The sequence below is a fragment of the Pelodiscus sinensis genome, chromosome 1 (genome assembly GCF_052426305.1).
Source record: "Pelodiscus sinensis isolate ZL-2025 chromosome 1, ASM5242630v1, whole genome shotgun sequence".
NCBI lineage: Eukaryota > Metazoa > Chordata > Testudines > Trionychidae > Pelodiscus > Pelodiscus sinensis.
Window position 1 is genome coordinate 291,321,965 of NC_143052.1, and position 27,205 is coordinate 291,349,169.

The 27,205-nt window shown below is 41.7% G+C and overlaps 1 protein-coding gene across 3 annotated transcripts in view; it reads right to left on the minus strand.

The window, feature by feature from the left end:
- Positions 1-466: 466 nt before the first annotated feature.
- TSC22D1 (TSC22 domain family member 1) overlaps positions 467-27,205 on the minus strand; it is a 131,949-nt gene continuing 105,210 nt past the window's right edge. For 2 of the 3 annotated variants that reach the window (XM_006124400.5, XM_075918985.2), the window contains 2 exons: positions 3,392-3,443; positions 467-1,798 (listed from right to left, as the gene is read on the minus strand). In XM_006124400.5, the coding sequence (XP_006124462.2) occupies positions 1,544-1,798; positions 3,392-3,443 (307 nt within the window). In that variant the 3' untranslated portion in view covers positions 467-1,543. Of the gene's footprint in view, positions 1,799-3,391; positions 3,444-3,879; positions 4,806-27,205 lie in introns of those variants that run through there. The other variant, XM_006124402.5, reaches the window with a different exon arrangement.

Genomic DNA, 27,205 nt, shown 5'->3' on the forward strand with positions numbered 1-27,205 from the left:
GAGGAGATGCAATTTGTTGCTATGGAACTACTGTTGTCTGAGGTTTATAGGTTCATTGCTATTCTCAAGGCAGAAGTCCATACTATAGCATTAACTAGTATAGAAGGAGCAGAAGGCACCCTGCACTTCCTAAGACATGTCAGCATCTCTCAGGATTGGACCAAAAGAGAGAGACAGCATTTCTCTGATACTCAGGCCCCTTTTGTACACAGTATTGTTTACTTTGTTTTAGGATTCCCACCCTCAAAAAACAGTAATATTTTCCCCTCCCTCTTTAAAGTCATTTTATATTACAACTATGTTTATAATAGTATCAGTTTTTAAAAGTGAACATTAAAAGTAAAAAAACCCCACAAACAGAAGTTAGCACAGAAATCTTTGTCTGAAAAACAACTTAATTAAGGTTACACTGGAAGACTGCATGAAGTTTGTAAAAATTATGGTTAACCTTACAATATAGAAGCTGTTATTTATCAACATCTTATGCTTTATTGAAGGTTGACAAGTTAAATACATTGACGTGTTACAACTGTTTAGATAACATGCACAAAAACATATGCATACTACTATACAGACGATATGCAAAAATCCATACTGGGAAACTCATTTTTAACTCTTTTGTTAGCAGGAATTTGTAATTTTCTGAAGTGTTTTTTCTTGTTTTAAACCAAACTACAGTGAACAAAGATTTACTTCAAATATTCAGCCGCCAGAGAAATTCAGAAATTATATAAACTGCATAAATCTGCCAAATTCTGATCCACTGCGTAGGTGTATTCTTATTTATGTAGCATTAAAAAAAAACTATTCAAACTTCATCAGATCAGCCAATGAAACAACTAAATTTCAATCTGTACAACCTAAATAGTAGTTACAGTTTTCTATTTTACAAAGTAATTACACTAAATACACAAATATACATTAGGCAAATAACCTTCATTGTAATTATCCTACATCCCAACTCTGTCACCTACCTTCTCTCTCTAATACACCTTTATGCACCTGTCCACGGCTTCAAAAAATTGTGCAAATATATTTGCACTTAAGGTGTCAGGTGACAGTTTAGTGTTGAACACTGAATTTACCTTTCCCCTTTTCCTCTTAGATCCTATAAAGTCTTTACTTTGGATCTCAATTTGGTGAGGGGTACTGATCCACTACTTTACTCCAGTCTATTTCTTCATGTTTTCATGCTTGTATCAGTAACGGATGGATGAAAGATTTAAAAACAAAAATCAAGCATGCAACTCCATTTCTTAGTCATTTGCAGAAGCTGCTCAAGTCCCCAGTGCATTTGCGCTAATTCTCTGGGGGGAAAGTGTTTAGTTCACCAACCTAAAAATAAGAACTCCTTTTGTCAAAAAGAAAGGACAGAAGAGTGCTTAATACTGGAAAAAAATGTGTGATGGTGCTTACAGTGCCCAGAGTCCTTCAGTCTGGACTGCCGCATGCAATGAAATGAATGAAGGGGTAGCTGTGGCAGATTTCCACTTGTCCTCTTTTCTCTGGGTAGTCCAGAGCATATTGGCCAGAGCATTGGAAACTATGCTGAAGGTCCTGAGCCCTGTGTTGCCGGCTGGGAAGGTTGTTGTGTTGTCCCTTGTGTCTGGGAAGAAGGCGGGGAACCAGTCTGCAGCTGTGCTTGGAACTGGGCGAGTTGCTCTGGGCTGGCCAGCGTTTTCAGCAGAGTGTTTTCCTGTTCCAGCTGGGAATTCTTCTCAATCAGCTCTTTGATTTGCTCTTTGAGGACCTCCACTTCCTCCCTCACAGCGTACATCAAATGGCTCTTCACCAGATCCTGAAACAAAAACACCACACGGATCAGGCACGAAATCCTGCCTTAGGACTGGGATCCTACTCTGCTCAGAAACAGTCATCCAGCCCAACTAAGGCAAGTAGCAGATGTGGATCCAGCTCTGAGAAAAGCATCAGTAGAGGGCACGAGAAATCTGCCCTCCATTTACCAGTGCTTTGAGATTAACATGCAGAGCCTCAATTTCCTCTACACCCAACTGTAATACTGGACGCCCAAACGCTGTATTAGGCCATTACAAAGCTAAACAACAGCCTGGTCACTAAGTCTCTCTAGTGCACCTCCCTTCCCTTCCCTTCCCGGCTCACCTAATTAACTGAGCTGAATAAAAAAATACCATCTAATCGATTCTGACGGGAGGGGGGGGGGGCGGTTGTTTCTACATCAGGCCGGCCTGGGCCGCTAAATTCCCAGCCGCGTGTTGCAGCCTCCCGCTTCAAACGATGCACAATCACCAGCCGGCACTTCAGGAACGTGCCTCCGACGGGCTCTGGGATCGGCGCCGGTCGCGAAGAGGGGTCGGGGGGTAGGGGAGGGTGGTTCACGGAGGCGAGGTGCGGATCTAAGCACCAGCCCTGCTCTGCTCTCGCGGCCCGGCGCCGTGTGTTTGAGGCAGGAGCCTCCTCCCCCTGCAACCCTGTTTGTCGCCACCCCCCCCGCGCCCAGCCTCCGCGGAGCTGGCTGCAGCTAGTTCTTACAGTGCAGGTTGCCGCATTTCCCTCCCTGCCTCCCTCCAGCGTTCTGTGACCGGGGGTGACGTCAAGGGGACCTGGGCCGACCACCCCCACGCGCCTCAGCCAATGAGCTGCCGAGTTATTTATAGCCGGGAGTTAAAGGTTCGGAGTTTGCCTAGCAACAGTAGGCAGAGAATCCCGTGAGAACAGCTACAGGCACCGCTCCAACAACAAAGAGCAGCCTGAGCCAAGGCGGAAATAAAAAAAAAATAAAAAAAAAAAAACCAGGAAAAATTAGGCACAGACACAGGGTTTGTGGGTCTCTCTTTTTTGGAGGGTTTTTTTTACCGGCTCTCCCCCCCATGCTGCAACACAGCCCATTATTTCCACTGCACTTCAGCCCCAGTGTGCGAGATCCCAGCTCCAAGGCACTTTAATTCCCGTGCTTGCTGGCAACGGAAGGGAAAGCAGCTTATGATGCCCCTATTGGATCCATCAGCACACTGTGGCTGGTCCCATTTTCTAGGGATAATCCAGCTGTGGTGTTTGGAGGATTTTTTTTTTTTTTTTTTAGAAAAATAAAGTCGAAATATTTCATTGCCCCCCCCCTCCTTCCAGGAAATCAGGATCGATATTTTTAAAAGGCAGAGAGCCCAGAATGCGATGCCGTCAGTCATCTAAGGCATTTATAGGGAAACATCGGCATTCCTCGCATATGAAAGCCTTAGATCAGCAGTGTATTTAAAACAAATAACCAAAACAACAAGCAGCTTCGCCCATGCACCCACGCCCATGCAGCGGTTCAGTATTACCCAGAGAACCTCTATACACCGTGCACACTTCTATCCCCATCTCGCGCTTTAAAATTAATTGCTTTTTTTAAAATTTAGCAATCGGTACATACCATCGCCTGCTCGATTTTGTTGTCTATAGCTACCACGCTTGCACCCGAGGAGCTGAAAAAAGGGAAAAATATATATCAGCAGCTGAATTACTGACACGACCAGACGCTGAATGCTGATAACTAGCTGGCTGAGAAATATATCCCGCACTGACTTAACACCGCTGTTTATGTCATCGGGATGCTTCAATGCAGTAAAACCAACCTGGTAAAGCCACCTCGTACCGCACGCTACAGCAGGATCAAAGATCCGGACATTTTCCTTAATAACCCACAAAGATGGAGTTTAATTACATAATGCGGTATAGCGATCCGTGTCCCGGGGATTCAATCCCTCACCAGATAAATGTAAAACACACCGCCCGTGTCACTGCAGCTTCCCAGTGCTGCCCAGTCCGGTGGACAAAGGAATCAGCCCCCTGGCATTCACCTGCATCACTGCAAATATTCCAGCCAGGCAAACAAGCACATTAGATACCATAGTTATTTACCTACTGTCGAGTCTCAAAGAAGAATTGTCGGTGCCCAGCAAGGATGACAAGAAAGAAATTGAAAAATGTCTTAGTTGATAAACTCCTAGATCCATTGCCACTGGTCTACACCATTGGGCATTCATGCAATTCCCAGCCAGAAACACCCACCAAAAAGAAAAAAAAACAATACTGCAGAGCTCCTCTGTTGATTTACATTAATCTTAGTTTAGTCTCCGCCACCGGGAAGTGGTAGAAGGCTGGCTAGATAGATATAATTTTAAGAAGCCACCCGTTTGTGACGGTATGATCCTGGAAGATGCTGATCCCAGAGCTGCGCAAAGAAATCTCCGAGGTCAGCTCTTCTGTACTCAGCAGAAAACCTGAGGTTCCAGTCCTATTGCATAATATATGCAGGAGAGTCAATGCCTATTGGCTGGCCGGTCATTCGGAACCGCCCCTGCCAGAAAAGCTCCTTTGCATCACTTTAGTAGCAATGAGCCATCACCAAAATCCAGTTACCACAAGCAGGACACCCCTGATTTGGAGACAACCCTTCTCTTCTCCCCAGTTAAAATACTACCATTTGCAAGGAACCGCGTGAGCACCTAGCAAATCTCTCAGTGCAATCTTCAGAGTCGGAGAGTTTGGGTGGCAACAGCAACGCAGAAACAAAGTGATCCAGTGCCCAATTTAAGCCTTTCCAAGACATAAAACGATTCGCTCACAACACACAGGCTGATTTTTGCCTGCAGAAAAACTACACATGCAAAGTTTAGCCTCGGTAGAAACGATCGGATATAGCTGATGGTGGAATTCAATAACAATGTCGCTAGACTTACATTTAGCTAATGCCGCCACCTATTGGTTCAACGCTATACCTTTAGACTGGAATAGATAAACAGAACATGCACGATGGAAGGAGTCTCAGGAAATTTACAGTCTGAGTTAATTAAACCCGAGGACTCAAGTTCCCTTCCTCATAGGATGCCTTATAATTTGCTTAGTGGAACTAATTCCAATAATACAGTGCTTTATTTCTGCATCATCCCTTTGCAGTTGACTGTCACCACACGAGAGGACTAAAAGACTACTGTAGGTGGTTTTTGAAGATGAAAAATCCGTTTTTCATATGAAACAACACGATTTTTATGATGGTGTAGGTTAGGCACAAAATTCACGGTTCCTGGGCTACCAAAGGAGTTATACCTTAAAAATACAATTCTTACACAATTTTAAGATGTTCATATGTCTGCCACTAGAGTACTTCAGCATATGTTGGCACAGGAACATTTTTAAAAACCCCTATTTTTATAGACATATCTTCTTGAATACATTTGTGAAAATATGTGCAGCAAGTAAATTATAAATGAAAAATGTTCTGGCAAACTCCTAATACTGGTCTATTCTTCATTCTCATTAAATGACATCTATGCCATTTTTATAGCCCCTAAGCCATTCATTTTAAGATATTCTACCATCAGACAATTCAGAACACACACACACAGCATTAATCTGTAAAATTCTAGACAGATGCTTTCACATTCTTAAATAGTAACATGAAAATGTCTATCCACCTTTTTCCAGATGAGGCAATACAACAGTTACTTTTTAAACTATGTTATATACAAAATAAGGGGGGGGTTCTTAAATTATCTCAATTAACCACAACATATTTCAAAATGAGAGTTACATTTCCAGTACTTTCTTACAAAGTGTCACATTAACATCAGAATTATTTTAAATGGAGGCCTTTCTCCACTTAGCTATTTAACAAGCTCAAATTATGAATGAGAAAAAGACAAAGCAAAGCACTTGTCCTTAAAGAAGACTGAGGACACCCTATAATGCACAACTTATGAAGCATCAACACTCATGTGATTTAAACCCACAAAACAGAAAAGCCAAAACCCTTTACAGGCAGTCCCCGACTTACGCGGATCCGACTTATGTCGGATCCGCACTTACGAACAGGGCTTTCTCGCCCCGGAGGTCGAGGTGGCAGATTGCTACCTGCGAGCTCCGGGGTGAGAAAGCCCCGTTCGTAAGCTGCTCCGGTGCCCCTGGTCCGCTGGAGACCGTCCCCAGCAGACCACAGGCACCGGGACTGAGGCTGCAGCCACGGCGGGGTCCCGCGCCTCTGAGACTTTGCCAGAGCAAAGCCTCAGAGGCGCGGCACCCCGCTGCGGCTCTGCTCCCCGTGTTTCTGGTCTGCTGGGGGGGGGGGGCGCAGCTAGTGTGCCCCCCCCCCCCAGCAGACCAGGCTTTTGTTTTGGACTCTGGGGCAGAGCAGCTGGGGCGCTGCCGATTGGTCCTGCAGCGCCGCTCTGGGCACTACTGGACCAACCCGGCAGCACCCCAGCTGCTCTGCCCCAGGTCCTGATTCAGCCGCTGCTGGTCAGTTTCAGCAGCGGCTGAATCAGGACGCCTGGGGCAGAGCAGATGGGGTGCTGCTGGGTTGGTCCAGTAGCACTGAGGAGCGGCGCTACTGGAGCAACCCAGCAGCACCCCAGCTGCTCTGCCCCAGGCGTCCTCAAGTCAGCTTCTGCTGAAACTGACCAGCGCTGACTACAGGAAGCCCGAGGCAGAGTTACTCTGCCCCGGGCTTCCTGGAATCAGCTGCTGATCAGTTTCAGCAGCAGCTGACTTGGGGACGCCTGGGGTTCTTAAAGTTGATTCTGTATGTAAGTCAGAACTGGCGGTCAGTTTCAGCAGCGGCTGAATCTGGACACCAGTTCCGACTTACATACAGATTCAACTTAAGAACAAACCTACAGTCCCTATCTTGTACGTAATCCGGGGACTTCCTGTACTCTTCTGTAGTGTAGAGCAAACATTTTGAATATGTGTGTCACTCTCAAACAAACAGGAAAGCTAGCAAGGCAAGGAATAAGAGTCTTAAATTTAACTTTAGCATTAGCATGTCATCATCATCCTTCTTAAAGAGATTATTTTAGCCTTCTCAGTCTACTGTTCTTTCATTCATTAATGCTGTACCAGCAGAGTGGTGCAAACAAGATAATCCTACTTTGGGGAGGGGGAGGGGATTACATTTAAGAATACTGAACTTGCATATGTGTTTTTCTGCAACATCAATTCATATGCATTTCCTGGAATATAGAATTCCCACTTTACTTGTGTTATTTGAAAAACAGTCACATTTCCCATGACTTTACAATGTTCCCCATCTTAAATTACCTGCACCTGTTGACTATATAATCCATTCCAGTTTACTTAATATTTAACACAACCATTAGGGCATATGTTTGGAGCGCCTTCTGCAGTCCTGGACAAGTAAATTACATCCTTTTCCTTAATTTGCTTTAACACTCTTTGGCTGTTCCAATAGTTACTCCTCATATCAGTCACAGACCAAGCCAAGGTGAACTACATGTTTGTCACCTCTAAACTCAACTAAAGCAACATGCTAAATCTCAGGCTGAAAGTGAAAGCTCTAGCACATACTCCAGGCAGCCCCTCTTTTTACATAATGACTCAGAGACTATACCACCCTGGCCAGCTTTCTGTAATGGGTTACACTTCAATACTTGATCCAACTTAAAACCATGATCGTCAAAGTCCTTAGTTGTTGCACCCCACAACTCTCAGATGGCCTCTCACAATGCCAGTTAAGATTCAAGGATACTAGTGGTGACTGTGTAGAGGGAAACTTACAAGTCCAAGAGATCTGAGTCTCTTGGCAGATTTTTTTTTTGAGAGTGGTTAAAATCTTTTCACATCGGGTTTTCCTACAATGACCCACCTCAAAATGGACAGTAATAAAAACAAAATACACACTTGCCATGCTCTCCCTTGGTGTGATAAGGCAAGAGGCAGGCAGCAGTCTCAGGCTGATTGTGCTATTTGTAACTTTGGTTATGCTCCTAGTGTAGATGTGCCCTGATTCAAAGGTCATAAGCACATTTTAGTTATATCCGTGTTTCTATATAATAATCTGTAATGATACCCTAAAATTATGTTTAGGGGTTTGCAAGTCTAGTAGAATCAGTTAGCTGTATCTAGGTTTCAACATTTTGTCAATGTGGATGGAACAACACAAGCATGCTGTCCTAACCACTTTATAGAAAAAAAGCAAATGTTAGAATACAGATGTACCTAGGTGTCAGACAACTATGATCTGATATGATTAGTTTTATAACATCTGATCCACATATAATGTAGAAAAATAGAAAAATAGCCAGCAAGACCTCAGTCCTTAGAATCTGAGTATTTTCCATTGTTGTCACTTTTTTTGTCCCTGTTTATCGGGTAATTTCAGGAGAGAGCTATAATTCTTTTCACAGTCAGCACATAGCAGCTGTATTAGGTCAGACTAAAAGCTCCATCTAGCCCAGTACCCTGTCTTCTGCATTGGCCAGTGCCAGATACTTCAGAAGGGATGAACAGAAAAGGAAAATTAAGTGATCCATTCCCAGCAGTCCAGTCCCAGCTTTTGGCATTTGAAGGTGTGAGGATACTCAAAGTATGGAATTGCACCATTGACCATATTCGCTAATAGCTATTGATGGCCCTATTCTCCATGAAAATATTTTTTTTTAACTCAGTTATACTTTCAGCCTTCACAAGATCCCCAGGTAATGAGTTCCACAGACTGACTGTGCATTTTGATAAGTACATAGGTTTGTTAAATTTGCTGTCTATTAATTTAATTAGGTGGCCCTCTTGTTCTTGTGTTAATGTGAAGGGGTAAATAGCACTTCCCTATTTACGATTTTATAGGCCTTTATCGTTCTCCTTTAGTTTTCTTTTCCAGGTGTAGTGTCTCAGGCTTTTTAACCTTTCCTTGTACGGAAGCTGTTTCTGTTGCCCTTCTATGTTCCCCACCCTCCCAATTCTAATGTATCTTTTTTCCTCTGATGGAGTGACCATAATCAAATGCTGTATTGAAGTGTGAATTATATAGTGATATATTTTTCTGTCTTAGCTAGTCCTTTCCTAATGATTTCTAAGATACTGTTAGCTTTTTTTACGTCGTCTCTAGAAACTGAGTAGATGTTTTCAGTTTTCAATCCATGATGACTCCAGGATCCTTGTTCTATAAAGACAGTTGGGATTATAATTTTCCAACATACTTTTTTTGCATCTGTCAACACAGAATTTCATCTGTTTTGTTGCCCAGTCACTTAGGGTGTGTCTAGACTACACCTCTCTGTCGACAGAGAGAGATGTAGATTAGGCACTGAAATTGCTAATGAAGCAGGGATTTAAATATCTTGCACCTCATTAGCATAAACATGGCTGCTGCTTTACATGAGGTTTACAGGATCTGTCGAAAAAGGCTTTGACAGATCCGTGTCTAGATTGCCTTTTTTTGAAAAACTCCATTTTGAAAAAAGCAGCAGCCATATGTATGCTAATGAGGGGCGGGATATTTAAATCCCTGCTTCATTAGCAATTTCGATGTGCTTGATTTGCATCCCTTTGTCGACAGAGGGATGCAGTCTAGACAGTCTTAGTTTCGTAAGATCCCTTCATTACTCTTCACTATCAGATGTGGTCTCAACTATCTTGAGTAATTTTGTATCACCTGCAAATTTGTTACGTGACTGTGTACACTTTTCCAGGTCATTTATAAATATGCTGAATGTCACTGGTCCCAGTACAGATCCTCAAAGAATCTTCTTGCTAATTACCTCTCCATGTTGAAAACTGACAGCTTACATCTAACTCTGGTTTCTTGTCTTTTAACCAGTTCCAGATCAATGAAAGGACTTTCCCTCTTATCCTGGGACTACTTAGAAGTCTTTGATAAGGAAGACTGTCCGAGTAGCTCTGAAACCCCAATACACTGTATCTACTGCAAAAGTGACAAGGAGTCTTATAGCACCCTATAGACTAACAGATGTACTGAAAATAAGCTTTCGTGGGCAAAGACCCACTTCGTCAGATGCATCTGACAAAGTGGGTCTTTGCCCACTAATGCTTATGCTCCAGTACATCTGTTAGTCTATAAGATGCTACAGGATTCCTTGTTGCTTTTACAGATCCAGACTAACATGGCTATCCCTCTGATATATCTACTGCATCACCTTTGTCCACATGCTTGTTGACATCCTCAAAGAATTCTAATTAATTGATGGAGAATGATTTCATTAAATGTCCCATGTTGACTCTTCCTCCAACATATTGGCTATATCTAAACTCACGGCTTCTTGTGTGAGTAATATGCAAATGAGGCTAAAAGTGGAATATCACAGCCTCATTTGCATACCTAATGAGCCACCATTTTTTTCAGAAGAGGCTCTTGCGCAAGAAGGAGCGTCTACACTGCCCCTTCTTGCACAAGAAAAACCCTCTTGCGCAATGCCGTTCTTCCTGAAAAGTAATAGGTGTAACGGCATTGCGCAAGAGGGTTTTTCTTGTGCAAGAAGGGGCAGTGTAGACGCTCCTTCTTGCGCAAGAGCCTCTTCTGAAAAAAATGGTGTCTCATTAGGTATGCAAATGAGGCTCAGCGATATTCCATGCTTAGCCTCATTTGCATATTACTCGCGCAAGAAGCCGCGAGTGTAGACATAGCCATTGTGTTTATCGTGTCTGATGTAGGGAAATTAGACAATGTATACTTAAATAGTCATAACTGCATCAAATTTTAGTACTTCAGGGAGGTCGCAAAGTTAGTTTGTAACAAAAAAAAATCTTAAAAACAACAAATAGTCTAGTAGCACTTTAAAGACTAACAAAACATGTAGATGGAATCATGAACTTTCATGGGCACAATCCACTTCAAGTTTAAGTGGTTACACAACTATTCAAGAACCTCCAGAACTGGGGTTGGCAGCCAGTGCGCTCTTGCCGGGGAGTCCCCTGCCCTCCCGTGAGGGGAGCTGGGTTAAAAACTAGTTCCTGTGCAGAGTGGCTTCCACCTGCCTCTCCGTGGGATGGCAGCAGCCTCTGTACATGATGGGTCCAAGCCCTGTCTGCAGGGAACTTGGACTCCCCCTGGATGAGGCTGCAGCCATGGAGCAGCCCGTCTACAGGGAGCTTGGACCCCCTGTGGACAGAGGCTGCTCCATGGCAGCCTCCCTAGCCAGGTGGCTCCACAGAGACGGAACTGGGGAAGCACCGACTTCTGCCTCCCCCGCACAACTGCCTCTGCAGGTTGCAGCAAAGGGGGCAGGTAGGTCTGTGGAGCCAGCTCCCCACTCGTATCATCTCCCAGCTTCCCCTCTCACCCTGCACTGCTGGCTCTCTACCAGAGGCAGCAGCGTGGCAGGGGGGCCACCAGCTCCTGCCTCCCACCATCCTTGCTGCCTCTGTATGAATGAATGCGTGTAGTCGACAGGATTAACCAATAAGTCTAAGCTTATTGGTTGACATCCTATGTCTGACAATTCTGTTATTTCCTATGGTTTTAACCAATCTTCCTGCTTCTGAATTTAGGCTTACTAGCCTGTGATTGAGAGGATCGCATCTGGAGCCTTTTTTAAAAGTCAGTGTTATATTAGATATCCTCCAACCATCTGGAACATAGCTGATTTAAGCGACAGAAACATACTGTAGTTACTGGTTTTGCCATTTCATATCCAGTTCTTACAAAACTCTTGGGTGACTTATTACTGTTTAAAAACAATGAGCAACCCTGTGGCACCTTAGATACAAATATATACATAGTATCATGAACTTCTGTGGGGAAAACCCGCTTCTGCAGATGAGCGCATGAGTCAGTGGGTTTTGCCCACAAAAGCTCATCTTACTATACCTATAAACAAGATTTTCCTGTGGGATGACAGAGTGACATCACCACATCACTCTGTGTCCCACAGCCCCTCCTCCCTCAGCCACCCAGCGTCCTCCCTCTTTCCTCCCTGCTGCTAACCCCATAATGGTGTCGGAAAGCTATGGCTGGCGAGAGATCTAAAAATGGCTCTGACAACAGTAGCACTTACCTTCCTTGCATCTTGAAGGTAACCTGTCGCTAAGCTAGTGGGGGAAGGATGGAGGAGGGCAGGACTGCAAGGCGAGTGGGCAGGCAGTGGTGAGGCCTGTGGGAGGCGGTTGGGACTGGGGTACACCCTGGCCCCGAGCCACTTCACAGCAGTTGGCTGAAGCTCCGACAATCACCACATGGCAGGCGGCTGCCAGTGTTTTAAAAACAGCTGTTCCATTGTGCCGGGACCCATGAGGTCAGGCGTGGAGAGGGAGAGAAGTACCAGACTGGCAGAAGGGGGGAAGGAGGGAGAAGGGGCCCTGGGCTGAAGGAAGGGAGAAAGGGCCCCAGGCTGGCACGGCCGCAGCCCAGACCTCCCCAGTGCCTGCGGGGGAGAGCTGTGGTTCCCTACTCTCTGTGGGGAAGGGGGTTGTGAGCACAGCAAGCAGGGGGCACAGCCCCCTAGTGATACTATACATATAAATGTTAGTCTAAGGTGCCACAGGACTACTAGTTTTTAAAATTACACATTAACACGACTATCTCTCTGAGACTCATTGCTGTTTAGTTTATCAGTTTATTCTAAAACCTCTTCTGTTGACACCTAAATCTGTGGCAATTCCTTAGATTTGTCTCCTAAAAAAATTCTCAGTAGATGCTCACAGGGGCACTCAAACAATTTTTCTAGTGTGGATTCTGAGTCATTGAACCAAACTGTAAACTCTATTTATAATGGAAATAATTTCAAGCCTGGGGATGCAGCAAGCACCCCATATAAATATCTACTAGAAATGAGCTATCCTGTGACACTGCAGAGGTTTAACTTGGTTGCTTTGTTCTCTAAGTTTAATTTTTCTTCTTCCTTTAAGTCTTTTTTTAAAAAAGGAAAGATTCATTTTAGTTCATTTTCCCACTACTCATCTTGATTGGGGTTCTCCCCTTACTACTTCTGTGTCTGGCAGACTGAACAACACAGCATTTTCTATATTAAAAGATATATATTAACATTAGTAAAATCCAGTCAAAGGAGAGCAACAAACATTCTCTCCCAAACTAATTTTTTCCTTTCACTTTGTTTGGTTATCCCATCTGCCTCCAAACATTTATTTTTATTATTTATAGTTTGCAGTGTGGTGATACACAAAGTCCCCAAATACGAGGTTTAATCCCCCTATACTAGGCATTGTGCATTAGACATAACCCTTCCCCACAAAATTTACAATGCTGAGCCCGCATTTCAAGAAATCCACATACAACATTAAAAATTTTACACTCACAAATTGACCAGCACTACTCAAACATGTCATACATTCTTATGTATAAGAATTTGCTGTATCAAGGACTAATTTCTGTCCTGCTTAAACTCTGAACTTTTGAAAAGATTCTCAGATGCAGTGTCCATCCACTTAGAGCGCATTGTTAGAGCATATCATTCAGAAGATGATGTTTGCAAAGCACTATAGACATGATATAAATAAAGCACTGAATAAATGAAGTAACACATAATGCTGAGATGTATTTGATGGGTAAAGAAAGCATACAAGTACAATGCTAACCAAGTACAGGCAGTCCCCGGGTTACGTACAAGATAGGGACTGTAGGTTTGTTCTTAAGTTGAATCTGTATGTAAGTCGGAACTGGCATCCAGATTCAGCCGCTGCTGAAACTGATCAGTTTCAGCAGCGTCTGAATCTCGACGCCAATTCTGACTTACATACAGATTCAACTTAAGAACCCCAGGCATCCCCAAGTCAGCTGCTGCTGAAACTGATCAGCGGCTGATTCCAGGAAGCCCGGGGCAGGGGCTTCCTGTAGTCAGCCACTGGTCAGTTTCAGCAGCGGCTGACTTGGGGACGCCTGGGGCAGAGCAGCTGGGGTGCTGCTGGGTTGGTCCAGTAGCGCCGCCGCTCCTCGGCGCTACTGGACCAACCCAGCAGCACCCAAACTGCTCTGCCCTAGGCGCCCTGATTCAGCCGCTGCTGAAACTGACCAGCAGTGGCTGAATCAGGACGCCTGGGGCAGAGCAGCTGGGGTGCTGCCGGGTTGGTCCAGTAGCGCCCAGAGCGGCGCTACGGGACCAACCGGCAGCGCCCCAGCTGCTGTACCACAGGTGTCCGGAGCAAAGCCGCGGAGCACGGGGGCAGCGGGACAGCCCAAATGCGCCGTGGCTGTCCTGCTGCCCTTGGGCTCCACGGCTTTGCTCTGCTTTGCTCCCCCTCTCCCTGGTCTGCAGACCAGGGAGACAGGGAGCAAAGCAGAGCAAAGCCAAGAAGCATGCAGGCAGCGGACAGCCCAGACGCGTCTGGGCTGTCCGCTGCCCGCGTGTTCCGCCGCTTTGCTCCCCGTCCCCCTGGTCTGCAGACCAGGGAGACGGGGAGCAAAGCAGAGCAAAGCGGCGGAGCACGCGGGCAGCGGACAGCCCAGACGTGTCTGGGCTGTCCGCTGCCCGCGTGATCCGCCGCTTTGCTTCCTCTCCCTGGTCTGCTGGAGACCAGGGAGATGGGCCCCATTCGTAACTGCGGATCCGATGTAAGTCAGATCTGTGTAACTCGGGGACTGCCTGTAGCTGCTTTGCATGTTCTTATCTTTACATACAAAGATCAATTAACTGCCTTAACGGCAAATTGGTCAATAGCGGAAAAGATTATTTGGCAAACTACTTTTTGCAGGGATGCCAATGTTTTAGGGTTTTTTATTACAGTTTATCTTGACTCAATAATACTGAATCCTTTAAGAACTTTTCATCTTCAGCATTTCAGATAAATACTTGCACAGACTCATTTAGACCCTGTATGCTCTGCGAGTTTTAGCTGGTTCCTATGTGCTTCTCAAAGAAACTCCTCACAGTTTTCCACTTTGCTTGGGTTTTTTATTTACTTATTTCAAGTATAGACATGTCTTCTGTCTTTAGAAACATATTTAAAATAAAAAACAAGTATTTACCAAAATTGAGACAAATCTTAAGTTGTGTCTACACGATAAAACACTAGAAAAAATGAATCATTCCAGGGCCTTTGTTAAAACTCGGTAGCCCCTGTCATGGTGTAATGGGGTGGTACTCCCCTCCTGCAAGCACCCCCTGTTCTGCTGAGTGTGAGTTCCTGCACTGCTTAGGTTAGCATGAGCCTTTAAAAAGCCTTGCGGGTACTCAGCCTAATTGCCAAGTCACACAGCCTCATGTGCCTTCACAGTCCCCCTTCCAGGGTACAACTCTAATAGAGGCACATCCCAGCATGCTCTGAGTCCAATCCAGTCTCTTTCCCTACTCCAGAAGAGAGTGCTGCCTCCAGGGCTTCTCCTCCTGGATACAATGTGCTGACCAGCTCACACTCTGAGCTGTCCCTGGTTCTGCCAGCTAGCCAGCCCTTTTAACCTTCTTCCTTCAAGTCTGGGCTGCAATTGAGCTGCCTTTGATCGTGCAGTTTCTCTTAGGGTACATCTACGCAGCACCATTATTTCAGACTAACTGATGTTATTTTGAAATAAAGTCTGCATCTGCACGCGAACAGTTATTTCAACATAATGTCAAAATAATGTCCAGCCAGAGGACTTCTTACTCCACCAATTCCTGTAACCTTCATTGTACGAGGAGTAAGGGAAGTCAGAGGAAGAGTGCTCTAACTTGGACTTCCTGCTGTAGACAGCGTCAAAAGCCGAAATAAGCTATTTTGACTTAAGCTACACAATTAACATAGCTCAAGTTGCGTAGTCTATTTTGAGTTTAGCCCTGCTGTGCAGACGTTCCCGTATCATCCTCCCCTGCTCCTGACTGGCCGGTTACTCCAGGGCCTCTCCATGGATAACACAATTTTAAACTATATTTTCCAGCTGTTAAATACTGCAATATCATCAAAATTTTGTTCAGTCCCAAGCACATTAAGAACCAACTGCATTTTCACCACATTAGTGGTGAACTGGAAACAAGATTGTGCAGAAATTGGATCCTGCAAAACATTTGCCTTTATTACTTCAAAGGAGTAATAAGAATTTCCCTTAAAAATTCTGAATTTTAAACCATATGTATGGGGGAGGGGGGAGGGAGAGGAGAGAGAAGGAAACAGTGTAATGATTCTGACAGTAATCCACAAAACTCTAGGCTGGGATCTTGGCTCCATATAACTGCCATTGATTTAATGAGGACAGGCTTTCCAGCCAGTTTTACTCAGATTCAATTTGGTCAAATTAAAGGGGTTGTCTTTTGAATAGTTTCTTCTGACTGAACTGTGAATTTCATAGATGTTAAGGACAGAGAAGACTATTATGATCATCTAATCTGACACAGGTCATAAACTTTCAGCAGGCAATTACCATATCTAGCCCAATAGCTTGTGGTTGAACTAAAACATCTTTTAGAAAGCCATGTGATCTTGATTTAAAGACTCCAAGCCACTGAAAATTACCACATCCCTTGGCAATCTGTTCCAAAAGGTTAAACTATCTTATTTAGAGTTTGAACTTGGCTAACTTCAACCTTCAGCCATTGGATCTTGTTATGTCTGTCCATCAAATTAAGAGCCCCCCGAGTACCAGATATTTCTATAGTATTCGTGGCTTTTTTTCCCCTCTAGAAACTCAAACCTATGGTTTGATTGCATGTGAATTTTTTTAGCTTTTTTTGTGATTTCCAAAATAAGTGTTAAGGGCAATTAGAATTTAACACCTCAAACTAAAAAAGAGGGACGAAGGTGCTATGTACCATGTTTATAATTTTTACCATCAGCAGAGTATATACAAAGATTAATGAACTATGAAGTGGAAACAACATGCATTCCATCCTACATACAATCTAGTTGGCTGGCAAGAATATAACACCAGTATCTGGAATTACATAAAACACAGAAGGATGCATTTAAAAACAAGGTGACAAAAATCAAAGGACAAAAAAGTCTAACTTCTCTGGGAATACAATACTGATCATAGATATTTCAATTTCTGTAGGAAAACACAATAGCTAATTAAACCCCATTTATTTTAATGAGGATGTCATCACATCACAGATTTTAAATGATGCAATAAACCTTGATTTTTGAAAAAGTCTTTCCTTGCTGAGACTCCTTAATTGGAAAGATATGCAGACACACAGGTTACAACCTGCAAGGAACATCTAGACATCTTCAAAAGACCTCCTGGATACGGATGTTTCAATGAATTTATTTAGGTAAACGTGTAACCACTGAAAATTTCAGCAGTTACACATTTACATGTAGTGGGGGGGAGGGTAGGCAGCTCCCATGGAGCCGCCTGCCTGCGCCTCTCCCCGTGCTGCTGCTGCCTTTATATCAAAGGCTGCAGCATGGTGAGGAGTGGTGCATGTAACTGTGCACCTTAACCTATGAGCCAGTTAACTGTGTACACAGGTACACGTTCACATCCCTACTCCTGGGTGGGAAGAACTAAAATATTCTGAGGTTATCAAAGAATTCTTCCAGAGACAGGCAACTATGCCTAGCAATACAATTTGAATGACAGAACAGAATCTGAGGTGTGTATGGCACCATGGGCTAAATCTCTTAGAGATTTAACATCAATAGTTATTTTCTACCATGGAATTAGCAACCAGGACACTATCTACCCAACTGAAGGGCTGAGTAGATCTGAAGTACCCCAAACTAGGAATGTTAAATATCAGTTAATTAAACAGTCGAGTAACCTCTTTAATTCCTATTGATTAGTTGACTTTTCTATAGTCCTGGGGGCAGGGCCGGCAGCCAGTGCACTCTGGCCCCACTCCCAAGGAGCCCCCTGCCACTGTATCAAAGGCAGCAGTGTGGGGTGCCAGGTGGGAGCTGGTCCACAAGGGGGGGCCAATTTAAAAACCAGCTCCCATCGTGGACCGGCTGCCTGTCGCCCTGTGCTACTGTCTCTGATAAAGAGGCAGCAGCAGCTCCTATCTGGTGAGGGGTCTAAGCTCCTAGACCCAGTGCAAACCAGAACTGAGCCAGGCTGCCTGCCTGACTCCTAATACACTTTAAATGCAGACCTGCAGCGGGGGTAGGTCCTGGACCAGTCGCAAGTGAGAATTGAGTTGGGCTGCTGGCCAGCCTGCTAAAAAAATTTACTGGCTAAGGGAGGGGAGGGAAATGTTTATAGTCTATAGCATTAGCCAATAAGCAAAAGCTTATAGGTTAATCGACTACACTATTATTTCCCTAAACCAAACGCTCTGAAGCTTTATAAGACTGAACTTTAATTTGTCAGAAAACTAAAAAGTTATTCATAAAGTTTTCATCTGATTCCATGTTTTCATCTGGTTTCCTTAACGCCAAAGGAAATACCTCTGAGCAGAAACCACTCATGTTCCTGAGTTTTGAGGGCATCTATAATACATTATGTACTTTCTGAAATGCACTTCAATGTTAAATGAAAGGAAATTACAGGAGTATTTCTAGCTGTACCTGCCGTGACAAAAGAAACAAAAATCAGATGGTCACTTGGCAGCGGTAAGATCACATGCATTTGAAAAGCACAAATTATTTTATATTAGAACGTAGTTCCCCACAGTAGTCTGTTCTGACAGACCTTCTGGGCCTTGGTAGTGGTCACAGCCACAACTAGCTCCCAACAGTGCATGGCTGGCACCTCATCACCCAGCTAAAAACAAGGAATCCCTATGTACTTGAGCAACAGAGGATACATTATATGTTCTCATCAATCATCTTTCACCCATCTCTAGATCTTCTACTGCTTACCCCTTTATTCTCTCTTTCCTTCCCATATGATTTTTCTTTTTACTGCTCCCTATAAAGTTGCATTGGGAGTCTTGAACTGGCTCCTAACTTATAGTAAATTCATTTCAAAGGAGCCATTTTTTTTAAGCAGAGCAGTTGCATTAGGTTTCTAGATGGACAGAGGTTTCTCTTTGATGGTCACTTCCCTCTTCAGACTCACACTTTTAAAGTTAAGCCTATACTTAAGAAACTGCATTACAAGCCAAGTTAAGGCTCCTAGGCATTGACTCAAAACCCATCAAAGTCAATCAGAATCCTCCCACTGAGTTAAGTAAGCTTTGAGGTTCAGGCCATTATTATATTTTTCTTAGGGAACAGTAAAAGTTCATAGGATCCTGAGAAAGGAGATGAAAATATAGGTGAACAAAGTAGGGACAAGGGAAATTGCCATCGTCCCTTGTCCTAATTAAGCCAACTGTCTGTGCACTAACATTTTGTATCATATATCCCTGTACTCTGAAGTGGTTTCATTAGGAAATGCTATGTCACACAAGACCCTCTACTATTTTTTTAACTTAAACCCACACATTGAAATTGAGGATGCCCTCTCTAATAGCATTAAGTCATGCCAGTCTGTGCATCAGCAAATGTGTGCACACTTCTCAACAGTAATGCAATGTTAAGGTTTTCCAGAAGTTAAGAGATGCCAAAGTTCAGACTATAGGTCTGCCTACAATAGAATTAGCAAATTCCAAAGCTTTTTAGCTTTTGGCAGAAACATTTGCTGTGAAAGGTGGGGTTTTTAAAATTTATTTCCATTTTTCATTTGGTTCTAGTGCATGTGCTTTATATATAATACAGTGTTTGACGCAATCACACCATTAACTGAGTGCTTAATCAGACAACCTTAATGTTGAATCTTATTTTTACATTTAATGTTCTAGAATGTTTTTAAGAGAACAAATAAAAATTCAGTGCCAAAGATTCAGTCTCCATTCCAGCCGAGTAGCACTGGTGGTGTGATTTTAAATCAAGACAATTAAAAGAATAAGATCATTGATTGGTTGAGACTGAAAATTTGAGCTACTGCAATTTTAGATTAAAATGTAACTACATTATAAGTTCTATTTTTAAAATGTCACTAATGGTACAGTAACTTATTTGTATTTATAGGTAAAAAGTATATTAGGAACAAATACATCCTGACATTTTATTGGTCCACTACTAGATAGAAATGGCAGAACTATCCATGATAAAGACACTTGGCAGAATTAGATTTTTTATTGTTTTCATGAATACTGTTTATTTTTAATATATTTTCATCTGTTTACATTTTAAGTTGTAGGGAATTATGCAGAGAGTCAGGACAATTTTTTAATGACCTTATATGTTGAAATTAAAAACGTTAAAGCTTTATAACCATTTAAACAACAATTGTTAACTTCATATGTCAATTTACAAAATAAATATCCTTAAATCAAACCAAGATCACAAGCAGTATTTTGCTTAGTTTGCCTATCTGTAAAATTGCAATAAACTGTTTTTTAAAAATTTGTGTGTATAGTGAAAAAGTGCTCACTAAATATTTGTTTTTTGGGGGCGAAAACATATGCAGTCTCATATGACAACATTTTCTCCACTAATACTTCAGGACAACATTAAACAGCAGAGTCTACTGCGATGTGTTTTTAAATAAAACAGACCAGATAATTTGCATCTATGAGTTTTAAAAGAATATGCTCACAAATTACTGCATTGTTAATGTTACTTTTCAGTAAGTCTTGGAACTATTCCAGAAAAACACAAGTACTAGAACAATTTTTAGAGAGAGCCAGTGGAATTCCTGCACCAAATGGAAACTAATTTAAGCCGGAGGGAAGGGTGGGAGAGGGGGTGTACTGCAGCATCCCCCACATTCCTAGTTTCAGCAGCTATCGACTGGAAGAAAGCTAACATGCCAGTATTTAAAAAGAATAACCAAGATGACCTGTGTAATAATAGGCCTGTCAGACTGATATGAAACTCATGCAAAGTAATAAAGCATCTTGTATGGCAGTGGTTCTCAAGCATGGGTACACATACTCCTGGAGGTAGGCAGAGGTCTTCTAGAGGATACATCAACTTATTTAAATGTGATTATATTTACAATGGGCAACTTAAAAAGCACTAGCAAAGTCAGTGCAAACTAAAATTTCACACAATTTGTTTCTACTGCGCTATGTAATATACACTGAAATGTAAGTAGAATATTTTGTATTCCAACGCCTTTATTTTAAAATATGATAAAAATGAGAAGGTAACCCATTTGTCAGTAACAGTGTGGGATGCATTAATAGGATTGGCCTGAGAGCAAGACATGAGAAGTAATTCTTCCTCTCTACTCTCCGCTGATAAGGCCTCAAGTGGAATCGTGCATCAAGTTCTGGGTACCACATATCAGGAAAGATGTGGAGAATTTGGAGAAGTTCCAGAGAAGAACAAAATGATTACTGTTCAATATCTTCATCAATGATGTAGATATTGGGATAGAGAGTACGCTTATTAAGTTTATAGATGACACCAAACTGGGTGGGGTTGCAACTTCTTTGGAGGATAGGGACATAATTCAAAATGACCTTAGCAAGTTAGAGAAATGGTCAGAGGTAAACAGGATGAGGTTTAATAAAGAGAAATGCAAAGTGCTCCACTTAGGAAGGAACAATCAGTTCCATACATACAAGATGGGAAGCGACTGTCTAGGAAGGAGCATGGCGGAAAGGGATCTAGGGGTCATAGTGGACCACAAGTTGAATATGAGCCAACAGTGTGATACTGTTGCAAAAAAAGCAAATATGATTCCAGGTTGTATCAACAGGTGTGTTGTAAGCAAAACTCGTGAAGTCATTCTGCCGCTCTACTCTGTACTAGTTAGGCCTCAGCTGGAGTACTGTGTCCAGTTCTGGGCGCCACATTTCAAGAAAGATGTGGAGAAATTGGAAAGGGTGCAGAGAAGAGCGACAAGAATGATTAAAGGTCTAGAGAACATGACCTATGAAGCCAGGCTTCATGAACTGGGCTTGTTTAGTTTGGAAAAAAGAAGATTAAGGGGGCACATGATAGCGGTTTTCAAATATCTAAAAGGGTGTCACAAGGAGGAAGGCGAAAATTTGTTCCTCTTGGTTTCTGAGGACAGGACAAGGAGTAATGGGCTTAAAGTGCAGCAGGGGAGGTTTAGATTGGACATTAGGAAAAAATTCCTAACTGTCAGGGTGGTCAAATATTGGAATAAATTGCCAAGGGAGGTGGTGGAATCTCCCTCTCTGGAGATATTTAAGAACAGGTTAGATAGACATCTGTCAGGGATGGTGTAGATGGAGCTTGGTCCTGCCTTGAGGGCGGGGGGCTGGACTCGATGACCTCTCGAGGTCCCTTCCAGTCCTATGATTCTATGATTCTATGATTAAAGGTCTAGAAAACATGACCAATGAGGGAAGACTGAAATAATTGAATTTGTTTAGTTTGGAAAAGAGAAGAGTGATATGGGATATGACAGCAGGTTTTAAATACCTAAAAGGGTGTTTACAGGGAGGAGGGAGAAAAAATCTCATTAATCTCTGATAAGAAGCAATGAATTTAAATTGCAGCAAGGGAGGTTTAGGTTGGACAGTAGGAAAAACTTCCCAACTGTTAAGGTGGTTAAGTTCTAGGAAAGTTGTGGAATCTCCATAATTGGAAATATGTAAGAGCAGGTTAGACAGACATCTGTCAAGGATGCTCTAGATGGTGCTTGGTCCTCCTGTAGGGGCAGAAGACTAGACTTGATGACCTCTTGAGGTCCCTTACAGTTGTAGTAGTCTATGATTCTATATTTTTAGGTCTGATTTTGTATGCAACTTATCCCTAAGTGAGGTGAAACTTGGGTTACACAAAACAAATCAGACTCATTTAAGAGGTACAATCATCTGGAAGGTTTAGAACTACTGTTAGATGAGTCTCACAAAAGTAAAAGAGGACAATATAAGTAATGCAAATAACATCAGTTTGTGATGATATTTGTGATGAGATCATATATTTGATTGATCAAGTAATAGTGTTGATATAACAGACTTCTGTAAAGTGTTTGACTTGGTGCCACACAACATTTTCTTTTAAAAACTAGAATATTAAAATGGCGCACATTTAATAGATTAAAAGTTGGCTAACTTATACATGTCAAAATGTAATTATAAACAGGGTATAATCATTGAGTGGCATGTTACTCATGAGATCATACAGTGATTGTTCTTGCCCTATGCTATTTAATATTTTTATTAATAAACCTGGAAGAAACATAAAATCATCACTGAAAGATTGCATAGCACGCAAAAATTGGAGTAATACATGGAGGGGACAGGTCACTGATTTAATTATGCAGTAACCCGGATATAAGCAAACCATACGTATTCTAATACAGCTAAATGTAAATATACAGATCTTAAAACAAAGAATGTCAGCGATACTTACAGGATGGGGGACTCTATGCTGGAAAGCAGAGACTGAAAAAGATTTGGGAGTTGTAGAGGACAATCAGCTGAACTTGTGCTCCCACTTGGTGGAAAGAGCTAATGAAATTCTTGAATGCATATACAGGGGACTTGTGAATAGGAGCAGGAAAGATATTTTACATCAGCATTTGGCACTAGTACAACCACTGCTGGAATACTGTCCAGAGTAGGTGTCCACAATTCAAGAAGGATGTTAAAACATTGAAGAGGATTCAGAGAAGAGCCATGAGAAGGATTAAAAGGGCATTGGCTGGGCAGGAGGAATTTGGGGGGGATTAAGCAAGTCACTGTGAAAATTAAATTTGTTGTGCATACACATGCAGTGCATCATTCCTTCACAGCACATTTAATGAGCTTAACAAAAAAACTACTGCTCTTCATGCTCAATAGGTAATTTGAAAACCACCATTGCAATCAAATCAACACCAATTTGTTTGTTTTTTAATTGTTCCTCAATAATATTATTTCCAAGCCAAATCGCAACATTAAATTAACCACTTCAGCTACAGGGCTGTTCCAAACTATCACAAGACACCAAACATGGAACATTTTAGGCAAAAAGATGGTTGCACTTAGTCATAAGAATTTGAAAACAAGCTTTATAATATAATGTGGAATTTCCATCATTGGAGATATTTAAGAGTGTTTTACAATCTGACCCTTTAATTACAGTGGTCATTACCAGGAGTTCACAGTAATATAAACAGATCTCTTGTATTAAAAAGGCTCAGTGTATAGAAAGACAAGCTTCATGTACATTAGTACTTACACACTACTTATATCTATGCTACATGTGGTCTCCAACAGTCATTGTTTTGCAGAAGTGAAGAAATTGGAGAAGGTCCAGAGAAGAGCAACAAGAACGATTAAAGGGCTAGAAAACATGACCTATAAGAGATGACTGAAAGAACTGGGTTTGTTTAGTTTGGAAAAGTGAAGACTGAGATGGGGCATAACAGCTTTCAAGTACCTAAAAGAGTGTTATAAGGAGGAAGGTTGCCAGATGGTTTCAACAAAAATACCGGACACGCTTGCCATTACATCACAACCTACATTACATCTTATTTAGAAAATACCAAACATTTATATTTTCTCAGTTTGCTTCCTGAACAGAAAGCTCAAATACTGGACTATTCGGCTCAAAACCAGCCACCTGGCAACCCTAGGAGGAAGGAGAAAAATTATTCTCCTTTATTCTCTCATGATAGGACAAGAAGCAATGGGCTTAAATTGCAGCAAGTGAGGTTAAGAATGGACATGAGGAAAAACAACTGTCAGGGTGGTTTAACACTAGAATAAATCACTTAAGGAGGTTGTGGAATTTCCATCATTGGAGATATTTAAGAGCATGTTAGATAAATACCTGTCAGGATGATCTACATCAGTGTTTCTCAACCAGTGGTACAGTGAGAGAAGTCTGGAGGAGTATTTTTCCCAACTGAAATTTGGAGAAAACTGAATTTTTGTTTTAAGATTTACAGTGCTTTATTATTTTTGTACTTTTTACACCCAAAAATATCATTGTCCTCCCAGCTGCAATAAAAGTTGTTTAAACAAATGTGTTGCATTGGTAGAAAAAAAAAGTGTGTGTCTAAAAACTGTAGGTACTGAGGGTACTTTTTTTTTTTTTTTTTTTTTTTAAAGGGGGTACTTCATAAAAAAGGTTGAGAAACACTGTTCTACATGGTACTTGGTAATGACAATGTGCTTCTAAGTTATATATGATATTTCAGTGGCATCAAATGCAGAAATAAAACCATCTCTTCCAGCCAGAAAACAACAATGCAGTGGCAGCAACAAATAAAAGCTAAGGAAGACAAACGGTTTTGCAACTGGTGGATAATATGTCTATCATCCAATCCTAGTTACTAGAATAACATCCCACGTGTAAGGATCAACATGCTTTTATGGGACACTAAGCAACATGCTGCCGTTTATTGCCTCAGACAGAAGCATAAGTTGAGTCAGGGCGCATGCACAGACCAACGGATGTGTATTTTCAAATTCTGACTCCTTACACATGGTTTCTGTGCATAACCCTCAGGGGAATACAACAGGGAGCAACACTTTTAAAAGCATTAAAATAATTTAGTAAATAAAGTGGTAGGCTGTTGACACAAGGACCACAAAGTACATTCAAATCCTGCTTATACAATAGCTGCTGACAGTGATTTTAATAAGCTGAGGTACTAGATCTAATAGAACATTATGTAAGACTGAATATCACTTATAACAAAGCTTCATGTTGCAGGGTAGAAAGGTCAGAAAATCCTTTTTCTCCATGATTAGCATACTTGCTGGGGTTTTTTCCTCCAGAGCTATGATTGATTGGGCCAAACAGAAATATTTTCTTAGTTTGGAATTACACAGTAACAAAGGTTGCTGCAATACTCACGTATATTGTTTATGAGTAGAGAAGCTTTTGTAACCTGTTGGCATGAGCTACACTTGACATATGTTATTAATACTGATTGTTGGCCTTAAGTGCTACGATACCAGTTTAGTGTAATAGTTTATTTACTGTTAACATTAAGTCAAACGTTTTTAAACAGTTGCCTGCTGAATGAATCTCAATATTATAGCCACTAATTTTATAGCCACTTTCCAAAATATAAATTGAGGAAAGACGGTGTTTATTTTTTAAAAAGGCTCCATTCACTTTATGAAGAAAAAGTTACTCTCTCCCTAAAGACGTTATTAAAGGCAATGGCATCAAAATACCTTCAAATGGAATGTGTCAAGATATTTTAGTGTTTCTGAATATAAAAAGAACCACAAAGTACATTACACCAGATTTTCTAGGCAAAACAAAACAGTAGCTCAAAGCTTTGAAATTTTCATAGCAAAAAAGCTATTATATCCTCTATTCACACAGCGACTAATACCAAGACTAGGATCCTAAACAAAGGGTAGGAAAACTGCTCTCATATGTTTGGTGGGAGTGCAGAGTAGGGCAGAAATCTATTCTCCAATTTACTCTATCCTGAAAATCCTACATGTCATCATGGGATCTGTTAAAAATAACGCTCTGTGTTGGAAAATGTAAAATGTTATGTTATTGCCTTTCTTCCCACAAAGATAAAGGTATTCATTTGCACTAGAGAAATAGCAATTATGCAACATGATGGAACTAAGACTTTTCTATTTTCATAAACAATATTACATGTACCTTAACTCAGCTCTATGACATTCTCTGACGTAATACCTGATTTTTTTTTTATCAGAAATCAGATAAAAATCAAAACTCGTAAAAGAAATTAATACCAAGTACTTCATGTAGTACTGCTCAGGTGCCAAAGGAGGATAATAAACATTATGTGACTTGCTGAAGATGAAACCCCAATTCAAGATCATTTCAATTTGTTATACTGAATGATGAAACTGATGCATTCAGCTTTAATTTGTGCTTCTAAAGATGGCAGAAAACAAGCAGCATGCAACTCTGCATAATGTTTATTAAAAGTAATGTTAAAAGGTACAAAAATTAGTGATGTAAAATCCCAGTTAACTTTTAACTGGTTAACTAAGCAGGATCCAGGCTGCAGACCACTCCAGCCTGGCTAGAGCAGTCCTCAACCTGCAGGGCTCCTATCCCCCAACCCCATATGGCTCTGCCAGCTTTCAGCCCCTGCCTGTGGGGTGCCTGGGCTCCCTGCGGACAGAGACTGCTCCAGATGAAAGAAGCCCCTGTCCCACAGGGGGCCCCCTGTGGGGACAGAGAGCCCCCAGCCTATGGCAAGCGGGAGATGCTCCAGCCCCCTCTGGTTCCCAGTTAACTGGAACTAGTAATCATTACCCATTTAGGGTGATGCTTGCTAGTTAACTGAATAGTCTTTCATACCTCTAACAAGAATATTTTGTGTTTTAAAAAGTTAATCCAGTTAAACAGGATTATTCTATTTAAAATGTTATGCACTTCAGCAGGGAATCTCACTATGTATCTGCAATTAACACACAAAGCACACAGCTTTTTAAAAGAAAATAGCTTCTAAATATCTTGACTGCCAACAATTTTTTGATGAAAGCTCAATGTTAAATTTCAATCTAGCTCGTCTTGAAGAGCGGTTTTGATAAGTAAATCACTTAGCAAAGCATTTCTCTCAATTAGCATCATGCTTAAGTTTGAGACAGCTTTAATAAAAGGACAAATACCTTGATTTAAGAATAGCAATATTTTTAAATATTGATCAATAAGTTTATGAACTGCTTAAAAAAGAACCAAGAATCTTAATGAAAAATTAAAGCTTTACAAATACCTCTTTAGATGC